This window comes from Coregonus clupeaformis, chromosome 23 (assembly GCF_020615455.1).
Source record: "Coregonus clupeaformis isolate EN_2021a chromosome 23, ASM2061545v1, whole genome shotgun sequence".
Lineage (NCBI taxonomy): Eukaryota > Metazoa > Chordata > Actinopteri > Salmoniformes > Salmonidae > Coregonus > Coregonus clupeaformis.
The window spans coordinates 51,299,872-51,322,202 of record NC_059214.1 but is presented as its reverse complement, the minus strand read 5'-3'; the positions used below and the strand labels follow the sequence as shown (position 1 = coordinate 51,322,202).

General features: G+C 46.8%; 1 protein-coding gene across 1 annotated transcript in view; it reads right to left on the bottom strand.

Moving 5' to 3' along the window:
- The window catches only part of pard3bb (par-3 family cell polarity regulator beta b), a 627,684-nt gene that overhangs the window by 219,568 nt on the left and 385,785 nt on the right, over positions 1-22,331 (bottom strand). The window contains exon 17 of the mRNA XM_041843623.2: positions 20,893-21,091. Coding sequence (XP_041699557.2) covers positions 20,893-21,091 — 199 coding nt within the window. The remainder of the gene's footprint in view (positions 1-20,892; positions 21,092-22,331) is intronic.

The following is a 22,331-nucleotide window of genomic DNA, read 5'->3' as shown; positions in this document are numbered from 1 at the left end:
CAAGCCTAGTAAATATGGAGCAGCCCTGGATGAAGAGACAAAGAGATTAGTCTGTGTTGACTGAATGGAGCGGCAGTAGGACAGTAGGACAGGGGTTTTGCTGAGAGAGAGAGAGAGAGAGAGAGAGAGAGAGAGAGAGAGAGAGAGAAAAAGAGAGAAAAAAAAAAAAAAAAAAAAAAAGAGAGAGAGAGAGAGAGACAGAGAGAGAGAGAGAGAGAGAGAGAGAGAGAGAGAGAGAGAGAGAGAGAGAGAGAGAGAGAGAAAGGGAATATGTACAATGCCTTGCGAAAGTATTCACCCCCCCTTGGCATTTTTTCTTTTTTTTTGCCTTACAACCTGGAATTAAAGTGGATTTTTGGGGGGTTTGTATCATTTCATTTACACAACATGCCTACCACTTTGAAGATGCAAAATATATATTTTTATAAATAAGACTAAAAAACAGAAAACTTGATCGTGCATAACTATTCACCCCCCCACCTTTTGCAGCAATTACAGCTGCAAGTCTCTTCGGGGTATGTCTCTATAAGCTTGGCACATCTAGCCACTGGGATTTTTGCCCATTCTTCAAGGCAAAACTGCTCCAGCTCCTTCAAGTTGGATGGGTTCCGCTGGTGTACAGCAATCTTTAAGTCATACCACAGATTCTCAATTGGATTGAGGTCTGGGCTTTGACTAGGCCATTCCAAGACATTTAAATGTTTCCCCTTAAACCACTCGAGTGTTGCTTTAGCAGTATGCTTAGGGTCATTGTCCTGCTGGAAGGTGAACCTCCGTCCCAGTCTCAAATCTCTGGAAGACTGAAACAGGTTTCCCTCAAGAATCTCCCTGTTTTTAGCACCATCCACCATTCCTACAATTCTGACCAGGTTCCCAGTCCCTGCCTATGAAAAACATCCCCACAGCATGATGCTGCCACCACCATGCTTCACAATGGGGATAGTGTTCACCGGGTGATGAGAGGTGTTTGGTTTGTGCCAGACATTTTCCTTGATGGTCAAAAAGCTCAATTTGAGTCTCATCTGACCAGAGTACCTTCTTCCATATGTTTGGGGAGTCTCCCACATGCCTTTTGGTGAACACCAAACGTTTTTGCATATTTCTTTCTTTAGCAATGGCTTTTTTCTTCAGGCCACTCTTCTGTAAAGCCCAGCTCTGTAGAGTGTACGGCTTAATGTGGTCCTATGGACAGATACTCCAATCTCCGCTGTGGAGCTTTGCAGCTCCTTCAGGGTTATCTTTGGTCTCTTTGTTGCCTCTCTGATTAATGTCCTCCTTGCCTGGTCCGTGAGTTTTGGTGGGCGGCCCACTCTTGGCAGGTTTGTTGTGGTGCCATATTCTTTCAATTTTTTAATAATGGATTTAATGGTGCTCCGTGGGATGTTCAAAGTTTCTGATATTTTTTTGTAACCCAACCCTGATCTGTATTTCTCCACAACTTTGTCCCTGACCTGTTTGGAGAGCTCCTTGGTCTTCATGGTGCCTCTTGCTTGGTGGTGCCCCTTGCTTAGTGGTGTTGCAGACTCTGGGACATTTCAGAACAGGTATACTGAGATCATGTGACAGATCATGTGACACTTTAGATTGCACACAGGTGGACTTTATTTAACTAATTATGTGACTTCTGAAGGTAATTGGTTGCACCAGATTTTATTCAGGGGCTTCATAGCAAAGCGGGTGAATCCATATCCACGCACCACTTTTCCATTATTTATTTTTAGAATTCTTTGAAACAAGTTATATTTTTCATTTCACTTCACCAATTTGGACTATTTTGTGTATGTCCATTTCATAAAATCCAAATAAAAATCTATTTAAATTACAGGTTGTAATGCAACAAAATAGGAAAAAATGCCAAGGGGGATGAATAATTTTGCAAGGCACTGTATACAGCACCATCCGTAGCATGTCCTCATAGCTCCATTTACAGTCTATTAGCAGACACACTGACCATCCTCCACAGCTCTGATACATTTCCCTGTCCTCCAGCCCTCCTGTCTCATTGTTCTAATGTGCCCAGGTAGTGAGTTATTTAAGCTATAAGGCCCGAGGTGGTGTGGTATATGGCCAATATACCACGGCTAAGGGCTGTTCTTATGCACGACACATCGTGGAGTGCCTACCACAAACCCCTGAGGTGCCTTATTGCTATTATAAACTAGTCACCAACATAATTAGAGCAGTAAAATAAATGTTTTGTCATACCTGTGGTATACGGTTTGATATACCACGGCTGTCAGCCAATCAGCATTCAGGGCTCGAACCACCTAGTTTATAATAGTCAAGATATCATCTTGTCTCATTGAGGTAGTGAGCCATTAGTCAACAGATCATCCTGTCTCATCGAGGTAGTGAGCCATTAGTCAACAGATCATCCTGTCTCATTGAGGTAGTGAGCCATTAGTCAACAGATCATCCTGTCTCATCGAGGTAGTGAGTCATTAGTCAAGATATTATCCTGTCTCATTGAGGTAGTGAGTCATTAGTCAACAGATCATCCTGTCTCATCGAGGTAGTGAGTCATTAGTCAACAGATCATCCTGTCTCATTGAGGTAGTGAGTCATTAGTCAACAGATCATCCTGTCTCATCGAGGTAGTGAGTCATTAGTCAACAGATCATCCTGTCTCATTGAGGTAGTGAGTCATTAGTCAACAGATCATCCTGTCTCATCGAGGTAGTGAGTCATTAGTCAACATATCATCCTGTCTCATTGAGGTAGTGAGTCATTAGTCAACAGATCATCTTGTCTCATTGAGGTAGTGAGTCATTAGTCAACAGATCATCTTGTCTTATTGAGGTAGTGAGTCATTAGTCAACAGATCATCTTGTCTCATCGAGGTAGTGAGTCATTAGTCAACAGATCATCTTGTCTTATTGAGGTAGTGAATTATTTGGTCAACAGATCTCAAATGTGTTGAGGTTGAGCGAGACCTGTGTGCTCTTGCAGATATGGTCCTGTGTGGCTGCTCTACTGTGACTGTGTTCTGTTGTGACTGTGCTCTGTGACTGTGCTCTGTGACTGTGTTCTGCTGTGACTGTGTTCTGTTGTGACTGTGCTCTGTGACTGTGCCCTGTGCTCTGCTGTGACTGTGTTCTGTTGTGACTGTGCTCTGTGACTGTGCCCTGTGCTCTGCTGTGACTGTGTTCTGCTGTGACTGTGCTCTGTGACTGTGCCCTATACCCTGTTGTGACTGTGTTCTGCTGTGACTGTGTTCTGATGTGACTGTGTTCTGCTGTGACTGTGTTCTGCTGTGACTGTGCTGTGACTGTGCTCTACAGGAGGGGCTCCCCTGCCTGTGTCTCTGAGGTCTGTCCTGTTTTTAATTGGCAGAGTGAGGGAGGGGGATTAACCATCTGTCATCTGTTTAGTAGTTTAGGACAACACCATCAGGAACACAACACCATCAGGAACACAACACCATCAGGAACACAACACCATCAGGAACACAACACCATCAGGAACACAACAGCTGCATTCCAAATTGACCCCCTCCCTGGCATATGTGTGTGGGAGAGAGCATTCAACAGTAACTATCAAAATACATTGTCATAGGGAGTGTGTGTGTGTTTGTGTGTGTGTGTGTGTGTGTGTGTGTGTGTGTGTGTGTGTGTGTGTGTGTGTGTGTGTGTGTGTGTGTGTGAGTGAGTGAGTGAGTGAGTGAGTGTGAGTGAGTGAGGGTGAGTGAATGAGTGAGTGAGTGAGTGAGTGAGGGTGTGTGTGTGTGTGTGTGTGCGTGCGTGCGTGAGTGAGTGAGTGAGTGAGTGAGTGAGTGAGTGAGTGAGTGAGTGAGTGAGTGAGTGAGTGAGTGAGGGTGTGTGTGTGTGTGTGTGTGTGTGTGTGTGTGAGATGATCATTCTGTTTACTGCCACAAACTCTTACACTATTTCTCTCAAGGCATTTTTAAATGGAATATTAAACTGCATGTTATTTTCACCATGAAAGCACTAATCCCAAGACAGGCTTCACTGCATGACAAAGAACACTTTCAGAGCCTTAAAAGAGAAACCTCTTTCCATGATTCTTAGTGCAAATTAAGACAAATGAACAACACCTAGCTCACTAATGGAAGGCAACGACTGCATCCCAAATGGCACCCTATTCCCTATGTAGTTCACTACGTTTGACCAGGGCCCTTAGGGGCACTATGTAGGGAATATGGTAGCATTTTGGACACAACCTAGAGGTGTACTTTGATGTCGGCTTTCAGCGTCAGATAAAGAAAATAAGCATTGAACCACTCAAATTAAGTAGAATTACTACTTATTAAAGTCATTAAGTGATATTTAACTTTAAATAACATGATATTCAGGGACATAATCATCCTGATAAAATGAGTATGTCGCAAAGGCCACCCTATTCCCTATATAGTGCACTACCCTACGGGCCCTGGTGTAAAGTAGTGCACTATATAGGGAATAGAATCACCATTTGGGATGCAAACAATGAGTCTGTCGTAAGAAGAGGTCTGGAAGTATTTAACATTCTAGAGTCTCACTAAGACTTCACAGTTAGTAGATTTAAGGCTTGGAGTCTGACTATATTTTGTAGATTAAGCTGTATTTTTTTGCGATTCTGGAGATGCTTATCAATCACAGAAATAATATGCCATTAAAGGGATCCTTTGGGATGTTGGCAGTGAGGGCCTTTATATACTTCCCCAGAGTCAGATGAACTAGTGGAAACCATTTTTATGTCTCTGTGTCCAGTATGTTAGAGGCAGTTTCGCGAGCCAATGCTAACTAGCATTAGCACAATGACTGGAAGTCTATGGGTAACTGCTAGCATGCTAGGCAAATCCCGAAATATTGCCAATATTAACAACCACAAAAAAGGAAATTATATTTTCCTTTCATTATCACACCTTTGATGGCAATCAAGACAACATACCATGATCACACATTCTCAGATAATGTATGTACCGTATTTTCCGCACTATAAGGCGCACCGGATTATAAGGCGCACCTTCAATGAATGGCCTATTTTAGAACTGTTTTCATATATAGGGCGCACCGGATTATAAGGCGCATAGAATAGAAGATACTGTAGTCAAACGAATTGACTGGGGTTGCGTTATGCATCCACTAGATGGAGCTGTGCTAAAAGGAATGTCAACAAAACAGTCAGATAAAGTCAAACTTTATTAAGCGTTCTGACAACTCCGTTCACTCCCATGGTAATGTTGTTCAAACGTTAATGTGCATATTAACAATATCTCCCAGCCTTGCTCACTCTTCTCCCAAACGTGGAGGGGAACCTTTCCCTGATTCAGTAAACACGTAGTAAAAGAAACAGTCTGATACCACTAAATCAAACGTTAGTGCATAACTCAACATTGTTCAGTTACATATAACACGTAAAGCTCACTTTTTCAGTTCATTCCCCATCCACGAACCCCTCGAATTCTTCTTCTTCAGTGTCCGAATTGAACAGTTGGGCGACTACGGCATCCAACCTGCCCGGCTCCCTCTCGTCATTATCCGAGTCAGTGTCGCTGCTGTTGCCTGGCAGTTCAGATATTATTCCTGCCTTCGTGGAAAGCTTTGACCACAGTTGAGACCGATATATCAGCCCAGGCATCCACGATCCATTGGCAGATAGTGGCGTAAGTCGCCCGGCGCTGTCTCCCCGTCTTGGTGAACGTGTGTTCGCCTTCTGTCATCCACTGCTCCCACTTAGCTCGCAGTCTAGCTTTGAACGCCCTGTTGACACCAATATCTAGCGGCTGGAGTTCTTTAGTTAATCCACCCGAATGACGGCAAGCTCCGAATTAGTTTGCTTCACTTGTTTTTTGACAGCATCGGTGATATGGGCGCGCATTGAGTCGTAGATCAATAGGGACGGAGCTGTGTGGAAAAAGCCACCCGGTCTCTTGACGTAAATTTCTCTCAGCCACTCACTCATCTTTTCCTCATCCATCCATCCCTTCGGGCTAGCTTTGATGACGACGCCGGCTGGAAAGTTATCTTTTGGCAAGGTCTTCCTCTTGAAAATAATCATGGGTGGAAGTTTCTGGCCATTAGCCTGGCAGGCGAGAACTACAGTGAAGGATGACTTCTCATTCCCTGTGGTACGTACAGACACCGTACTGGTCCCCGTTTTCTCCACAGTGCGGTTCACGGGAATATCAAAGGTGAGTGGAACCTCGTCCATGTTGGTGATGTGCTCTGGCCGGATCTTCTTTTCAGTGATCTTATTTTTGCAGTATGCGCGAAAGTGACCAGCTTTTCTTGGTAATCTTTTGGCAGTTGCTGCGAGACGGTAGTTCGTGTGCGGATGGAGAGATTACGTCTTTTCATAAAACGAAAGCACCAAGAAGGACCGCCTCGAAATTCACCGATTGTCATGTCCCGTGCTAGCGCTGTTGCCTTCATTCGAATAGTGACTGTAGAGACGCTTCTACTTGCTGCTCTCTGTTCAACAACCCACTGTTCGAGTTTGTCCTCTAACTGTGGCCATCTCGCTTTGTTCCCGCGGAAACTCTGTTTAGTCTTCTTTACTTGGCGCAGGTCATCTTCTTGCTTCCTCCATTTCCGTACCATTGATTCATTAATGTTGAATTCTCTCGCTGCTGCTCTATTCCCATATTCTACTGCATGACCGACAGCCTTGAGCTTGAACTCTGCGTCGTAAGCGTGTCTCTTGAAAGGTGCCATTTTGGGGTCTTTATACACACACAAGTGGTGTGGGACTGTGAGTAAGCACAATACCGGTGTGTACTGGCTACCGTAATGCTGCAAGTGGTGCGGCTTTGTAGTTTACCAGTCGTACTGAAACATTTCATTATTATTAAATTGTTTTTATTGGTTTTTCATACTGAAACATTTTGACAGAGCACCTTGAGCGCCGTGTACAACCAGTATGGATCAACCAATTAACCAATTGATCCATACATAAGGCGCTCCGGATTATAAGGCGCACTGTCGTTTTTTGAGAAAATGAAAGGCTTTTAAGTGCGCCTTATAGTGCGGAAAATACGGTACTTTAGTGTGCCAGTCTGTGTGTGTGTGTGTGTGTGTGTGTGTGTGTGTGTGTGTGTGTGTGTGTGTGTGTGTGTAAATTAGAGTTGGCAGTGTTACCCACTGTGTTCCATAGGGATGTTACCCACTGTGTTCCATAGAGCTGTTACCCACTGTGTTCCATAGAGCTGTTACCCACTGTTTACCCACTGTGTTCTATAGGGCTGTTACCCACTGTGTTCCATAGGGCTGTTACCCACTGTGTTCCATAGGGCTGTTACCCACTGTGTTCTATAGGGCTGTTACCCACTGTGTTCCATAGAGCTGTTACCCACTGTGTTCTATAGGGCTGTTACCCACTGTGTTCCATAGAGCTGTTACCCACTGTTTACCCACTGTGTTCCATAGGGCTGTTACCCACTGTGTTCTATAGGGCTGTTACCCACTGTGTTCCATAGAGCTGTTACCCACTGTTTACCCACTGTGTTCTATAGGGCTGTTACCCACTGTGTTCCATAGGGCTGTTACCCACTGTGTTCCATAGGGCTGTTACCCACTGTGTTCCATAGGGCTGTTACCCACTGTGTTCCATAGGGCTGTTACCCACTGTGTTCCATAGGGCTGTTACCCACTGTGTTCCATAGGGCTGTTACCCACTGTGTTCTATAGGGCTGTTACCCACTGTGTTCCATAGGGCTGTTACCCACTGTGTTCCATAGGGCTGTTTACCCACTGTGTTCCATAGGGCTGTTACCCACTGTGTTCCATAGGGCTGTTTACCCACTGTGTTCCATAGGGATGTTACCCACTGTGTTCCATAGAGCTGTTACCCACTGTGTTCCATAGGGCTGTTACCCACTGTGTTCCATAGGGCTGTTACCCACTGTGTTCCATAGGGCTGTTACCCACTATGTTCCATAGGGCTGTTACCCACTGTGTTCCATAGGGCTGTTACCCACTGTGTTCCATAGGGCTGTTACCCACTGTGTTCCATAGGGCTGTTACCCACTGTTTACCCACTGTGTTCCATAGGGCTGTTACCCACTGTGTTCCATAGAGCTGTTACCCACTGTTTACCCACTGTGTTCCATAGGGCTGTTACCCACTGTGTTCCATAGGGCTGTTACCCACTGTTTACCCACTGTGTTCCATAGGGCTGTTACCCACTGTTTACCCACTGTGTTCCATAGGGCTGTTACCCACTGTGTTCCATAGGGCTGTTACCCACTGTTTACCCACTGTGTTCCATAGGGCTGTTACCCACTGTGTTCCATAGGGCTGTTACCCACTGTTTACCCACTGTGTTCCATAGGGCTGTTACCCACTGTGTTCCATAGGGCTGTTACCCACTGTTTACCCACTGTGTTCCATAGGGCTGTTACCCACTGTGTTCCATAGGGCTGTTACCCACTGTTTACCCACTGTGTTCCATAGGGCTGTTACCCACTGTTTACCCACTGTGTTCCATAGAGCTGTTACCCACTGTGTTCCATAGGGCTGTTACCCACTGTGTTCCATAGGGCTGTTACCCACTGTGTTCCATAGGGCTGTTACCCACTGTGTTCCATAGGGCTGTTACCCACTGTGTTCCATAGGGCTGTTACCCACTGTTTACCCACTGTGTTCCATAGGGCTGTTACCCACTGTGTTCCATAGAGCTGTTACCCACTGTTTACCCACTGTGTTCCATAGGGCTGTTACCCACTGTGTTCCATAGGGCTGTTACCCACTGTTTACCCACTGTGTTCCATAGGGCTGTTACCCACTGTTTACCCACTGTGTTCCATAGGGCTGTTACCCACTGTGTTCCATAGGGCTGTTACCCACTGTTTACCCACTGTGTTCCATAGGGCTGTTACCCACTGTTTACCCACTGTGTTCCATAGAGCTGTTACCCACTGTGTTCCATAGGGCTGTTACCCACTGTGTTCCATAGGGCTGTTACCCACTGTGTTTCATAGAGCTGTTACCCACTGTGTTCCATAGGGCTGTTACCCACTGTGTTCCATAGGGCTGTTACCCACTGTGTTCCATAGGGCTGTTACCCACTGTGTTCCATAGGGCTGTTACCCACTGTGTTCCATAGAGCTGTTACCCACTGTTTACCCACTGTGTTCCATAGAGCTGTTACCCACTATGTTCCATAGGGCTGTTACCCACTGTGTTCATTAGGGCTGTTACCCACTGTGTTCCATAGAGCTGTTACCCACTGTGTTCCATAGAGCTGTTACCCACTGTGTTCCATAGAGCTGTTACCCACTGTGTTCCATAGAGCTGTTACCCACTGTGTTCCATAGGGCTGTTACCCACTGTGTTCCATAGGGATGTTACCCACTGTGTTCCATAGAGCTGTTACCCACTGTTTACCCACTGTGTTCCATAGAGCTGTTACCCACTGTGTTCCATAGAGCTGTTACCCACTGTGTTCCATAGGGCTGTTACCCACTGTGTTCCATAGGGCTGTTACCCACTGTTTACCCACTGTGTTCCATAGAGCTGTTACCCACTGTGTTCCATAGGGCTGTTACCCACTGTTTACCCACTGTGTTCCATAGGGCTGTTACCCACTGTTTACCCACTGTGTTCCATAGAGCTTTTACCCACTGTGTTCCATAGAGCTGTTACCCACTGTTTACCCACTGTGTTCCATAGAGCTGTTACCCACTGTGTTCCATAGGGCTGTTACCCACTGTGTTCCATAGGGCTGTTACCCACTGTGTTCCATAGGGCTGTTACCCACTATGTTCCATAGGGCTGTTTCCCACTGTGTTCCATAGAGCTGTTACCCACTGTGTTCCATAGAGCTGTTACCCACTATGTTCCATAGGGCTGTTACCCACTGTGTTCATTAGAGCTGTTACCCACTATGTTCCATAGGGCTGTTACCCACTGTGTTCATTAGGGCTGTTTCCCACTGTGTTCCATAGAGCTGTTACCCACTGTGTTCCATAGAGCTGTTACCCACTATGTTCCATAGGGCTGTTACCCACTGTGTTCATTAGGGCTGTTACCCACTGTGTTCCATAGAGCTGTTACCCACTGTTTACCCACTGTGTTCCATAGGGATGTTACCCACTGTGTTCCATAGGGATGTTACCCACTGTGTTCCATAGGGATGTTACCCACTGTGTTCAATAGGGCTGTTACCCACTGTGTTCCATAGGGCTGTTACCCACTGTGTTCCATAGAGCTGTTACCCACTGTTTACCCACTGTGTTCCATAGGGCTGTTACCCACTGTGTTCCATAGAGCTGTTACCCACTGTTTACCCACTGTGTTCCATAGAGCTTTTACCCACTGTGTTCCATAGGGCTGTTACCCACTGTGTTCCATATAGCTGTTACCCACTGTTTACCCACTGTGTTCCATAGGGCTGTTACCCACTGTGTTCCATAGAGCTGTTACCCACTGTTTACCCACTGTGTTCCATAGAGCTTTTACCCACTGTGTTCCATAGAGCTGTTACCCACTGTGTTCCATAGGGCTGTTACCCACTGTGTTCCATAGAGCTGTTACCCACTGTGTTCCATAGGGATGTTACCCACTGTGTTCCATAGAGCTGTTACCCACTGTTTACCCACTGTGTTCCATAGGGATGTTACCCACTGTGTTCCATAGGGCTGTTACCCACTGTGTTCCATAGGGCTGTTACCCACTGTGTTCCATAGAGCTGTTACCCACTGTTTACCCACTGTGTTCCATAGGGATGTTACCCACTGTGCAACTGGGCCAACACGTTGTCTAACATTATTTTAAACAACATTTTGAACATAAAAAGTATCTCAGCTCACAACTCCAAAACTTTATAGAGCTCATCTGCCCAAGACAAAAAAATAATCCTTCCATGGAGCAGTCTCTATTCCAGACAGTCTCCTGTTGGACTCCCAGCAGTCTGTCATCCTCCCAGCAGTAAGTCATCCTCCCAGCAGTAAGTCATCCTCCCAGCAGTAGTTCATCCTCCCAGCAGTAAGTCATCCTCCCAGCAGTAAGTCATCCTCCCAGCAGTAGGTCATCCTCCCAGCAGTAAGTCATCCTCCCAGCAGTAGGTCATCCTCCCAGCAGTAAGTCATCCTCCCAGCAGTAGGTCATCCTCCCAGCAGTAGGTCATCCTCCCAGCAGTAAGTCATCCTCCCAGCAGTAAGTCATCCTCCCAGCAGTAGGTCATCCTCCCAGCAGTAAGTCATCCTCCCAGCAGTAAGTCATCCTCCCAGCAGTAGGTCATCCTCCCAGCAGTAAGTCATCCTCCCAGCAGTAAGTCATCCTCCCAGCAGTAAGTCATCCTCCCAGCAGTAAGTCATCCTCCCAGCAGTAGGTCATCCTCCCAGCAGTAAGTCATCCTCCCAGCAGTAGGTCATCCTCCCAGCAGTAAGTCATCCTCCCAGCAGTAAGTCATCCTCCCAGCAGTAGGTCATCCTCCCAGCAGTAAGTCATCCTCCCAGCAGTAAGTCATCCTCCCAGCAGTAAGTCATCCTCCCAGCAGTAGGTCATCCTCCCAGCAGTAAGTCATCCTCCCAGCAGTAAGTCATCCTCCCAGCAGTAGGTCATCCTCCCAGCAGTAAGTCATCCTCCCAGCAGTAAGTCATCCTCCCAGCATTAAGTCATCCTCCCAGCAGTAGGTCATCCTCCCAGCAGTAAGTCATCCTCCCAGCAGTAGGTCATCCTCCCAGCAGTAAGTCATCCTCCCAGCAGTAAGTCATCCTCCCAGCAGTAGGTCATCCTCCCAGCAGTAAGTCATCCTCCCAGCAGTAAGTCATCCTCCCAGCAGTAAGTCATCCTCCCAGCAGTAAGTCATCCTCCCAGCAGTAGGTCATCCTCCCAGCAGTAAGTCATCCTCCCAGCAGTAAGTCATCCTCCCAGCAGTAAGTCATCCTCCCAGCAGTAAGTCATCCTCCCAGCACTAGGTCATCCTCCCAGCAGTAAGTCATCCTCCCAGCAGTAAGTCATCCTCCCAGCAGTAAGTCATCCTCCCAGCAGTAAGTCATCCTCCCAGCAGTAGGTCATCCTCCCAGCAGTAAGTCATCCTCCCAGCAGTAAGTCATCCTCCCAGCAGTAAGTCATCCTCCCAGCACTAGGTCATCCTCCCAGCATTAGGTCATCCTCCCAGCAGTCTGTCATCCTCCCAGCAGTAAGTCATCCTCCCAGCAGTAGGTCATCCTCCCAGCAGTAGGTCATCCTCCCAGCAGTAAGTCATCCTCCCAGCAGTAAGTCATCCTCCCAGCAGACACCCAATCATCAGACAGACACAGTTTCCTCCCAGCTAATAAATATGGTTCAGAACTAGAGGAGAGAGGAATGGAGAGAGAGAGGAGAAGGGAGTAGAGAGAGAGAAGAGAGTGAGGAGAGAGGAGATGAATGGAGAGAGGGGACAGGAATGGAGAGAGGATAGGAATGGAGAGAGAGGAGAGAGAGGAGAGAGTGAGGAGAAAGGAGTGGAGTGGAGAGAGTGAGGACAAAGGAGTGGAGTGGAGAGGAGAGAGTGAGGAGAGATGAGTGGAGAGATAGGAGAGAGTGAGGAGAGAGAGGAGAGGAGAGGAGAGGAGAGGAGAGGAGAGGAGAGGAGAGGAGAGGAGAGGAGAGGAGAGGAGAGGAGAGGAGAGGAGAGGAGAGGAGAGGAGAGGAGAGGAGAGGAGAGGAGAGGAGAGAGGAGAGGAGAGGAGAGGAGAGGGAGTACTGCCTCATCAACTCACACACAATCTCCCTCCTTGAAGATAGTCTCACTCTGGAACAGAACACTAAATGACTCTCTACCCAGACTGAGTGTCAGATGAGGAGAGGGGATGGAGGGAAGGAGAGGAGATGAGAGAAGAGGAGAGGGGATAGAGGGAAGGAAGGAATGAGAAGGAAATGAGGGATAGAGAGAAGAGGGAGGAGGAGAAGGGAGGATGAGTTGAAATTGTTAATCATGGCAGGAGGTTAGTGAAGAAAGCCTTATTTCTTCTGAACACGAAGGCTGTATTCTAATGAGGGGTTCCAGACAGCCAGCGTGGGATCTACAGTGGGCCACTCCCCATCTCTCTCTCAGAGACCCCATGGAGGAGCAGGAGGAGAGGGCAGGATCATGCATGGGATCTACAGTGGGCCACTCCCCATCTCTCTCTCAGAGACCCCATGGAGGAGCAGGAGGAGAGGGCAGGATCATGCATGGGATCTACAGTGGGCCACTCCCCATCTCTCTCTCAGAGACCCCATGGAGGAGCAGGAGGAGAGGGCAGGATCATGCATGTATGCTGGGTGGGAGACAGGCTCCCAGACAGGCAGGGCCAGCCTCACTAAAAGGGATTCAACTTTAACCAGCCACCACAGGGGGCGCTGGAGAGATACCAAAGTTAGAATGTTTTACAGGTACTAAAAAAGTCAAACATAACTTCCATTGCATCAACGGAGCTTCACTCTCTCTGAACTTGAACTACGTCTCTATACAATCGCTTTGTCTTTTCTCACTTCAGGAGACCCAGCAAGAGCCGGAGCTAATGATAATGATAAACAGATAATCTTGTTTCTCATGGTCTGAGAGTCGTTTAGGTGCCCTTTGGCAAACTCCAAGCGGGCTGTCATGTGCCTTTTACTGACGAGTGGAATCCGCCACTCTACCATAAAGGCCTGATTGGGGGAGTGCTGCAGAGATGGTTGTCCTTCTGGAAGGTTTTCCCATCTCCACAGAGGAACTCTGGAGCTCTGTCAGAGTGACCATCGGGTTCTTGATCACATCCCTGACCAAGGCCCTTCTCCCCTGATTAATCAGTTTGGCCGGGCGGCCAGCTCTAGGAATCATCTTGGTGGTTCCAAACTTCTTCCATTTAAGAATGAAGGAGGACACTGTGTTCTTGGGAACCTTCAATGCTGCAGACATTTTTTGGTACCCTTCCCCAGATCTGTGCCTCGACACAATCCTGTCTCAGAGCTCTACGGACAATTCCTTCGACCTCATGGCTTGGTTTTTGCTCTGACATACAGTGTCAACTGCGGGACCTTATATAAACAGGTGTGTGCCTTTCCAAATCATGTCCAATCAATTGAATTTACCACAGGTGGATCCCAATGAAGTTGTAGAAACATCTCAATGATGATCAATGGAAACAGGATGCACCTGAGCTCAATTTTGAGTCTTATAGCAAAGGGTCTGAATACTTATGTAAATAAGGTATCAGTTTTTTTATATTTTTAATACATTTGCAAAAATGACTCAGCCCGCTAATGAAAGATAAAATCACCTGCTATTGAAATTATGCACACATCATTCACTTTCCTGTCAGATCTTGACCCGGACCAGTTGACCAGTTGACTAAACACCTCCCTCTGCAACTGGATTCTGGACTTCCTGACGGGCCGCCCCCAGGTGGTAAGGGTAGGTAACAACACATCTGCCACACTGATCCTCAACACGGGGGCCCCTCAGGGGTGCGTGCTCAGTCCCCTCCTGTACTCTCTGTTCACCCATGACTGCATGGCCAGGCACGACTCCAACACCATCATTAAGTTTGCTGACGACACAACAGTGGTAGGCCTGATCACCGACAACGATGAGACAGCCTATAGGGAGGAGGTCAGAGACCTGGCCGTGTGGTGCCAGGACAACAACCTCTCCCTCAACGTGACCAAGACAAAGGAGATGATTGTGGACTACAGCAAAAAAAAGAGGACTGAGCACACCCCAATTCTCATCGACGGGGCTGTAGTGGAACAGGTTGAGAGCTTCAAGTTCCTTGGTGTCCACATCACCAACGAACTATCATGGTCCAAACACACCAAGACAGTCGTGAAGAGGGCACGACAAAGCCTATTCCCCCTCAGGAGACTGAAAAGATTTGGCATGGGTCCTCAGATCCTCAAAACATTCTACAGCTGCACCATCGAGAGCATCCTGACTGGTTGCATCACCGCCTGGTATGGCAACTGCTTGGCCTCCGACCGCAAGGCACTACAGAGGATAGTGCGTACGACCCAGTACATCACTGGGGCCAAGCTTCCTGCCATCCAGGACCTCTATACCAGGCGGTGTCAGAGGAAGGCCCTCAAAATTGTCAAAGCTACCCGGACTATTTGCACTGCCCCCCCACCCCATCCTTTTTACGCTGCTGCTACTCTGTTAATTATTTATGCATAGTCACTTTAACTCTACCCACATGTACATATTACCTCAACTACCTCAATTAGCCGGTGCCCCCGCACATTGACTCTGCACCGGTACCCCCCTGTATATATAGCCTCCCTACTGTTATTTTATTTTACTTCTGCTCTTTTTTTTCTCAACACTTTTTTTGTTGTTGTTTTATTTTTACTTTTTTTGTTAAAAATAAATGCACTGTTGGTTAAGGGCTGTAAGTAAGCATTTCACTGTAATGTCTGCACCTGTTGTATTCGGTGCATGTGACCAATAAAATTTGATTTGATTTGATTTGAGTATGTTTTTCTTTCAGTCCAGTAGCTTTCAGTTGGCACTGGCCCGGTGAGAAACTGGCAAATGTACCTGAATGTCGAGCCCTGCTGCGTGCGGTGAACGTAGGGGCCTATGTGTCTACCACTTTGAGTATCCGTTAGCAATGCTAATGATAGCCTAACTGTCTTCAGGTAGATGGAAAGGCAATTAAAAGCTAACTACAATTATTTGCATCAATCCAGTGGCCGGTCATTTGTTTAAAAAAAAATTTAAAAAAAAAAAAATTATATGATAATCCATCACAAGTGAGCTACAGGAACACAAACTGTCTGGCTGGTGCAAACCTGAATTAAAGGGTAACTACACTAAAAAAAAATACATTTTTCCCAGACCTAAGAAATGGTCCCCTGATGTGGTTTAAGCGTTGTTGTGGACTTACAACATCAAATGTTGATGTTTTTTCTATTAAAAAGTGTGATTTGAATTTGAGAGTGAATATCAGAATAATAATACATGGTTTCTCCTCCTCACTTTCTTTCTTGTTCTTCATATATATATTTTTTAATTATATATTTTTTCCTCTAGAGGATTTCACAGAAAAAAAAACATGGCACTTTGACATCTGCAATAAATATTACACATTTTGTATTTTTCTCTTCTTTGCTGTTACAGTAAATCTATCCAAATGAATGTAAGAACACAAGGTCATGCTAATTTAGAAGACGGCTAGTCATTATTAGCCTGGTTCTGTATGGAATGCAGGTACATTATGAGACACAGGCCAAGTGATTATAAATTATACACCTTGTTTATGTAATTTTATTGGTGCGACCAAATCACTTGCTGGGGCCATCAGCTGAAACAGTTTATAGGATCAGCGTCAACGGTGGGAAAAGTAAATGTAGAACCCTGGAGGTGACAGATATATAACCACCCTGGAGGTGACAGATATAACCACCCTGGAGGTGACAGATATATAACCACCCTGGAGGTGACAGATATATAACCACCCTGGAGGTGACAGATATATAACCACCCTGGAGGTGACAGATATATAACCACCCTGGAGGTGACAGATATAACCACCCTGGAGGAGACAGATATATAACCACCCTGGAGGTGACAGATATAACCACCCTGGAGGTGACAGATATATAACCACCCTGGAGGTGACAGATATATAACCACGCTGGAGGTGACATATATATAACCACCCTGGAGGAGACAGATATAACCACCCTGGAGGTGACAGATATAACCACCCTGGAGGTGACAGATATAACCACCCTGGAGGAGACAGATATAACCACCCTGGAGGTGACAGATATAACCACCCTGGAGGTGACAGATATAACCACCCTGGAGGTGACAGATATATAACCACCCTGGAGGAGACAGATATATAACCACCCTGGAGGTGACAGATATAACCACCCTGGAGGAGACAGATATAACCACCCTGGAGGAGACAGATATATAACCACCCTGGAGGTGACATATATAACCACCCTGGAGGTGACAGATATAACCACCCTGGAGGTGACAGATATATAACCACCCTGGAGGAGACAGATATAACCACCCTGGAGGAGACAGATATAACCACCCTGGAGGAGACAGATATAACCACCCTGGAGGTGACAGATATAACCACCCTGGAGGTGACAGATATAACCACCCTGGAGGTGACAGATATAACCACCCTGGAGGTGACAGATATATAACCACCCTGGAGGTGACAGATATAACCACCCTGGAGGTGACAGATATAACCACCCTGGAGGTGACAGATATAACCACCCTGGAGGTGACAGATATAACCACCCTGGAGGTGACATATATACAGTGGGGGAAAAAAAGTATTTAGTCAGCCACCAATTGTGCAAGTTCTCCCACTTAAAAAGATGAGACAGAACTGTAATTTTCATCATAGGTACACGTCAACTATGACAGACAAAATGAGAAAAAAAAATCCTGAAAATCACATTGTAGGATTTTTTATGAATTTATTTGCAAATTATGGTGGAAAATAAGTATTTGGTCAATAACAAAAGTTTCTCAATACTTTGTTATATACCGTTTGTTGGCAATGACACAGGTCAAACGTTTTCTGTAAGTCTTCACAAGGTTTTCACACACTGTTGCTGGTATTTTTGGCCCATTCCTCCATGCATATCTCCTCTAGAGCAGTGATGTTTTGGGGATGTCGCTGGGCAACACAGACTTTCAACTCCCTCCAAAGATTTTCTATGGGGTTGAGATCTGGAGACTGGCTAGGCCACTCCAGGACCTTGAAATGCTTCTTACGAAGCCACTCCTTCGTTGCCCGGGCGGTGTGTTTGGGATCATTGTCATGCTGAAAGACCCAGCCACGTTTCATCTTCAATGCCCTTGCTGATGGAAGGAGGTTTTCACTCAAAATCTCACGATACATGGCCCCATTCATTCTTTCCTTTACACGGATCAGTCGTCCTGGTCCCTTTGCAGAAAAACAGCCCCAAAGCATGATGTTTCCACCCCCATGCTTCACAGTAGGTATGGTGTTCTTTGGATGCAACTCAGCATTCTTTGTCCTCCAAACACGACGAGTTGAGTTTTTACCAAAAAGTTCTATTTTGGTTTCATCTGACCATATGACATTCTCCCAATCCTCTTCTGGATCATCCAAATGCACTCTAGCAAACTTCAGATGGGCCTGGACATGTACTGGCTTAAGCAGGGGGACACGTCTGGCACTGCAGGATTTGAGTCCCTGGCGGCATAGTGTGTTACTAGGGGTGTAATGATTTGTTAACAACAATTCGATTTGTATCACGATTCGTGGTTGTGATACGATTCAAGGACGATATTGGTTCATTTAGAACGATATGATCCGAAACGATTCAGTGACTTGAAATCGATTCAGTAACCTTTTAGCCAAAAATTCAACCAGTGTGACTGAAATAAATACCTGGATACTGGACAGTGCAGGTAAAGTTTCCTAGATTCCTGTTTCTTGTAAGGACCGCAATGGTGGCTTGATAATTTCTCGCTCGTCTGCTTCTCCTCTCTCGTCCGCCATGCTATGTTTTGTTGTCTTTGCGCCTTTGCGCTGCTGCTGGCGCGGGGCGATGATGTCACAGATAGGCAGACTGAATCGAGTAATGTTTAAAGCCTTTATCATTAAAAGTGCTAAGAAAAAACATCCATATAAAGTCTGACGTGCTTAAATCCAATGGGTTATTTCCTAGTATCGATACAATCGATTTATTACATTTTAAAACGATGTTAGATTGATATATGTTGTCCAAAAGGCCAACTCGCCGAGCACAGATCGATGTAGTTGGATCATAGGAATATAAATCGATACATCGATGTAGTAGATGGATCGTTACACCCCTATGTGTTACTGATGGTAGACTTTGTTACTTTGGTCCCAGCTCTCTGCAGGTCATTCACTAGGTCTGGGATTCTGGGATTTCTGCTCACCGTTCTTGTGATCATTTTGACCCCACAGGGTGAGATCTTGCGTGGAGTCCCAGATCGAGGGAGATTATCAGTGGTCTTGTATGTCTTCCATTTCCTAATAATTGCTCCCACAGTTGATTTCTTCAAACCAAGCTGCTTACCTATTGCAGATTCAGTCTTCCCAGCCTGGTGCAGGTCTACAATTTTGTTTCTGGTGTCCTTTGACAGCTCTTTGGTCTTGGCCATAGTGGAGTTTGGAGTGTGACTGTTTGAGGTTGTGGACAGGTGTCTTTTATACTGATAACAAGTTCAAACAGGTGCCATTAATACAGGTAACGAGTGGAGGACAGAGGAGCCTCTTAAAGAAGAAGTTACAGGTCTGTGAGAGCCAGAAATCTTGCTTGTTTGTAGGTGACCAAATACTTATTTTCCACCATAATTTGCAAATAAATTCATTAAAAATCCTACAATGTGATTTTCTGGATTTTTTTTTCTCAATTTGTCTGTCATAGTTGACGTGTACCTATGATGAAAATTACAGGCCTCTCTCATCTTTTTAAGTGGGAGAACTTGCACAATTGGTGGCTGACTAAATACTTTTTTCCCCCACTGTATAACCACCCTGAAGGTGACATATAAATAACCACCCCAACACCATACAGCGCTGCAGAGAGGACTGGCACAGTGACACAGAGAGGACTGGCACAGTGACACAGAGGGGACTGGCACAGTGACACAGAGAGGACTGGCACAGTGACACAGAGATGACTGGCACAGTGACACAGAGAGGACTGGCACAGTGACACAGAGGGGACTGGCACAGTGACACAGAGAGGACTGGCACAGTGACACAGAGAGGACTGGCACAGTGACACAGAGAGGACTGGCACAGTGACACAGATAGGACTGGCACAGTGACACAGAGGGGACTGGCACAGTGACACAGAGAGGACTGGCACAGTGACACAGAGAGGACTGGCACAGTGACACAGAGAGGACTGGCACAGTGACACAGAGAGGACTGGCACAGTGACACAGAGAGGACTGGCACAGTGACACAGAGGGGACTGGCACAGTGACACAGATAGGACTGGCACAGTGACACAGAGGGGACTGGCACAGTGACACAGAGAGGACTGGCACAGTGACACAGAGGGGACTGGCACAGTGACACAGAGAGGACTGGCACAGTGACACAGAGGGGACTGGCACAGTGACACAGAGAGGAATGGCACAGTGACACAGATAGGACTGGCACAGTGACACAGAGGGGACTGGCACAGTGACACAGAGAGGACTGGCACAGTGACACAGAGGGGACTGGCACAGTGACACAGAGAGGACTGGCACAGTGACACAGAGGGGACTGGCACAGTGACACAGAGAGGAATGGCACAGTGACACAGAGAGGACTGGCACAGTGACACAGAGAGGACTGGACCATATAGAGGGAGGCCTGGTGCCCGCACTGTTTAACACCACACACACACACATGGACACTTGCACACAGACACACACACACACACACACACACACGTTGCCTGCATCATTTCACACCGGGTCACACACTCCTTCAGTCCTGGCCTCAGTACAACACTACACTCTCTGGACAGCTAGAGATCACAGACTGGGACCTGGACCTGAGCCCAGGGCATGCCTTCACTTCAGTCACCATCACACATACCATTAACATCACATTACAACAACACCAGGTCATAGTCTATGTTCAGAAGCTGGTATATAGCCGGTGTATAGCCGGTGTATAGCCGGTGTATAGCCGGTGTATATCCGGTGTATAGCCGGTGTATAGCCGGTGTATAGCCGGTGTATAGCCGGTGTATAGCCGGTGTATATCCGGTGTATAGCCGGTGTATAGCCGGTGTATAGCCGGTGTATAGCCGGTGTATATCCGGTGTATAGCCGGTGTATAGCGGTGTATAGCGGTGTATAGCCGGTGTATAGCCGGTGTATAGCCGGTGTATATCCGGTGTATAGCCGGTGTATATCCGGTGTATAGCCGGTGTATAGCCGGTGTATAGCCGGTGTATAGCCGGTGTATAGCCGGTGTATAGCCGGTGTATAGCCGGTGTATAGCTGGTGTAGCCTCACCTCAGTAAACCGAATCCTTTCTTCTTGGTCTGCTTCTCCTTTCCTTTCCTTTTGGTCTGCTTCTCCTTCTCCTTTCCTTTGGTCTGCTTCTTCTTCTTGTCTTGCTTGTCTTTGCCCTCCTCCGTCACTTCCCCCGCTCCCTGGCGAGAGGAGCCGCTGGCAGGGGTGTCCCGTCCCGAACTCTGGTCTGACAGGTCATCTGGAGGGGAGAGACAGAGGAGTTAACGCCCAGTTGTAACACAATGTAGCAACACACTCGCTGTCAGTTCAGCAGTAAAGAGAGACCACTCCCCCATGGCCTAGGGGGGGGGGGGTAAACAGGGATGTGTGTGTGACTGTGTAAACAGGGATGTGTCCTATCACCCGTCATATTGGCATGTCCCTGTCTAGTGCTCTGTGTGTGTGTGTGTGTGTGTGTGTGTGTATGGTTGTGTGTGTGTGTGTGTGTGTGTGTGTGTGTGTGTGTGTGTGTGTGTGTGTGTGTGTGTGTGGTGTGTGTGTGTGTGTGTGTGTGTGTGTGTGTGTGTGGTGGTGTGTATGGTTGTGTGTGTGTGTGTGTGTGTGTCAAATCAAATTGTATTGGTCACATGCGCCGAATACAACAGGTGTAGACATTACAGTGAAATGCTTACTTACAGCCCTTAACCAACAGTGCATTTATTTTAAACAAAAAAAGTAAAAATAAAACAACAACAAAAAAAGTGTTGAGAAAAAAAAGAGCAGAAGTAAAATAAAATAACAGTAGGGAGGCTATATATACAGGGGGGTACCGGTGCAGAGTCAATGTGCGGGGGCACCGGCTAGTTGAGGTAGTTGAAGTAATATGTACATGTGGGTAGAGTTAAAGTGACTATGCATAGATAATAAACAGAGAGTAGCAGCAGCGTAAAAAGGATGGGGTGGGGGGGCAGTGCAAATAGTCCGGGTAGCCATGATTAGCTGTTCAGGAGTCTTATGGCTTGGGGGTAGAAGCTGTTGAGAAGTCTTTTGGACCTAGACTTGGCACTCCGGTACCGCTTGCCGTGCGGAAGCAGAGAGAACAGTCTATGACTAGGGTGGCTGGAGTCTTTGACAATTTTGAGGGCCTTCCTCTGACACCGCCTGATATAGAGGTCCTGGATGGCAGGAAGCTTGGCCCCAGTGATGTACTGGGCCGTACGCACTACCCTCTGTAGTGCCTTGCGGTCGGAGGCCAAGCAGTTGCCATACCAGGCGGTGATGTAACCAGTCAAGATGCTCTCGATGGTGCAGCTGTAGAATTTTTTGAGGATCTGAGGACCCATGCCAAATCTTTTCAGTCTCCTGAAGGGGAATAGGCTTTGTCGTGCCCTCTTCACGACTGTCTTGGTGTGTTTGGACCATGATAGTTCGTTGGTGATGTGGACACCAAGGAACTTGAAGCTCTCAACCTGTTCCACTACAGCCCCGTCGATGAGAAT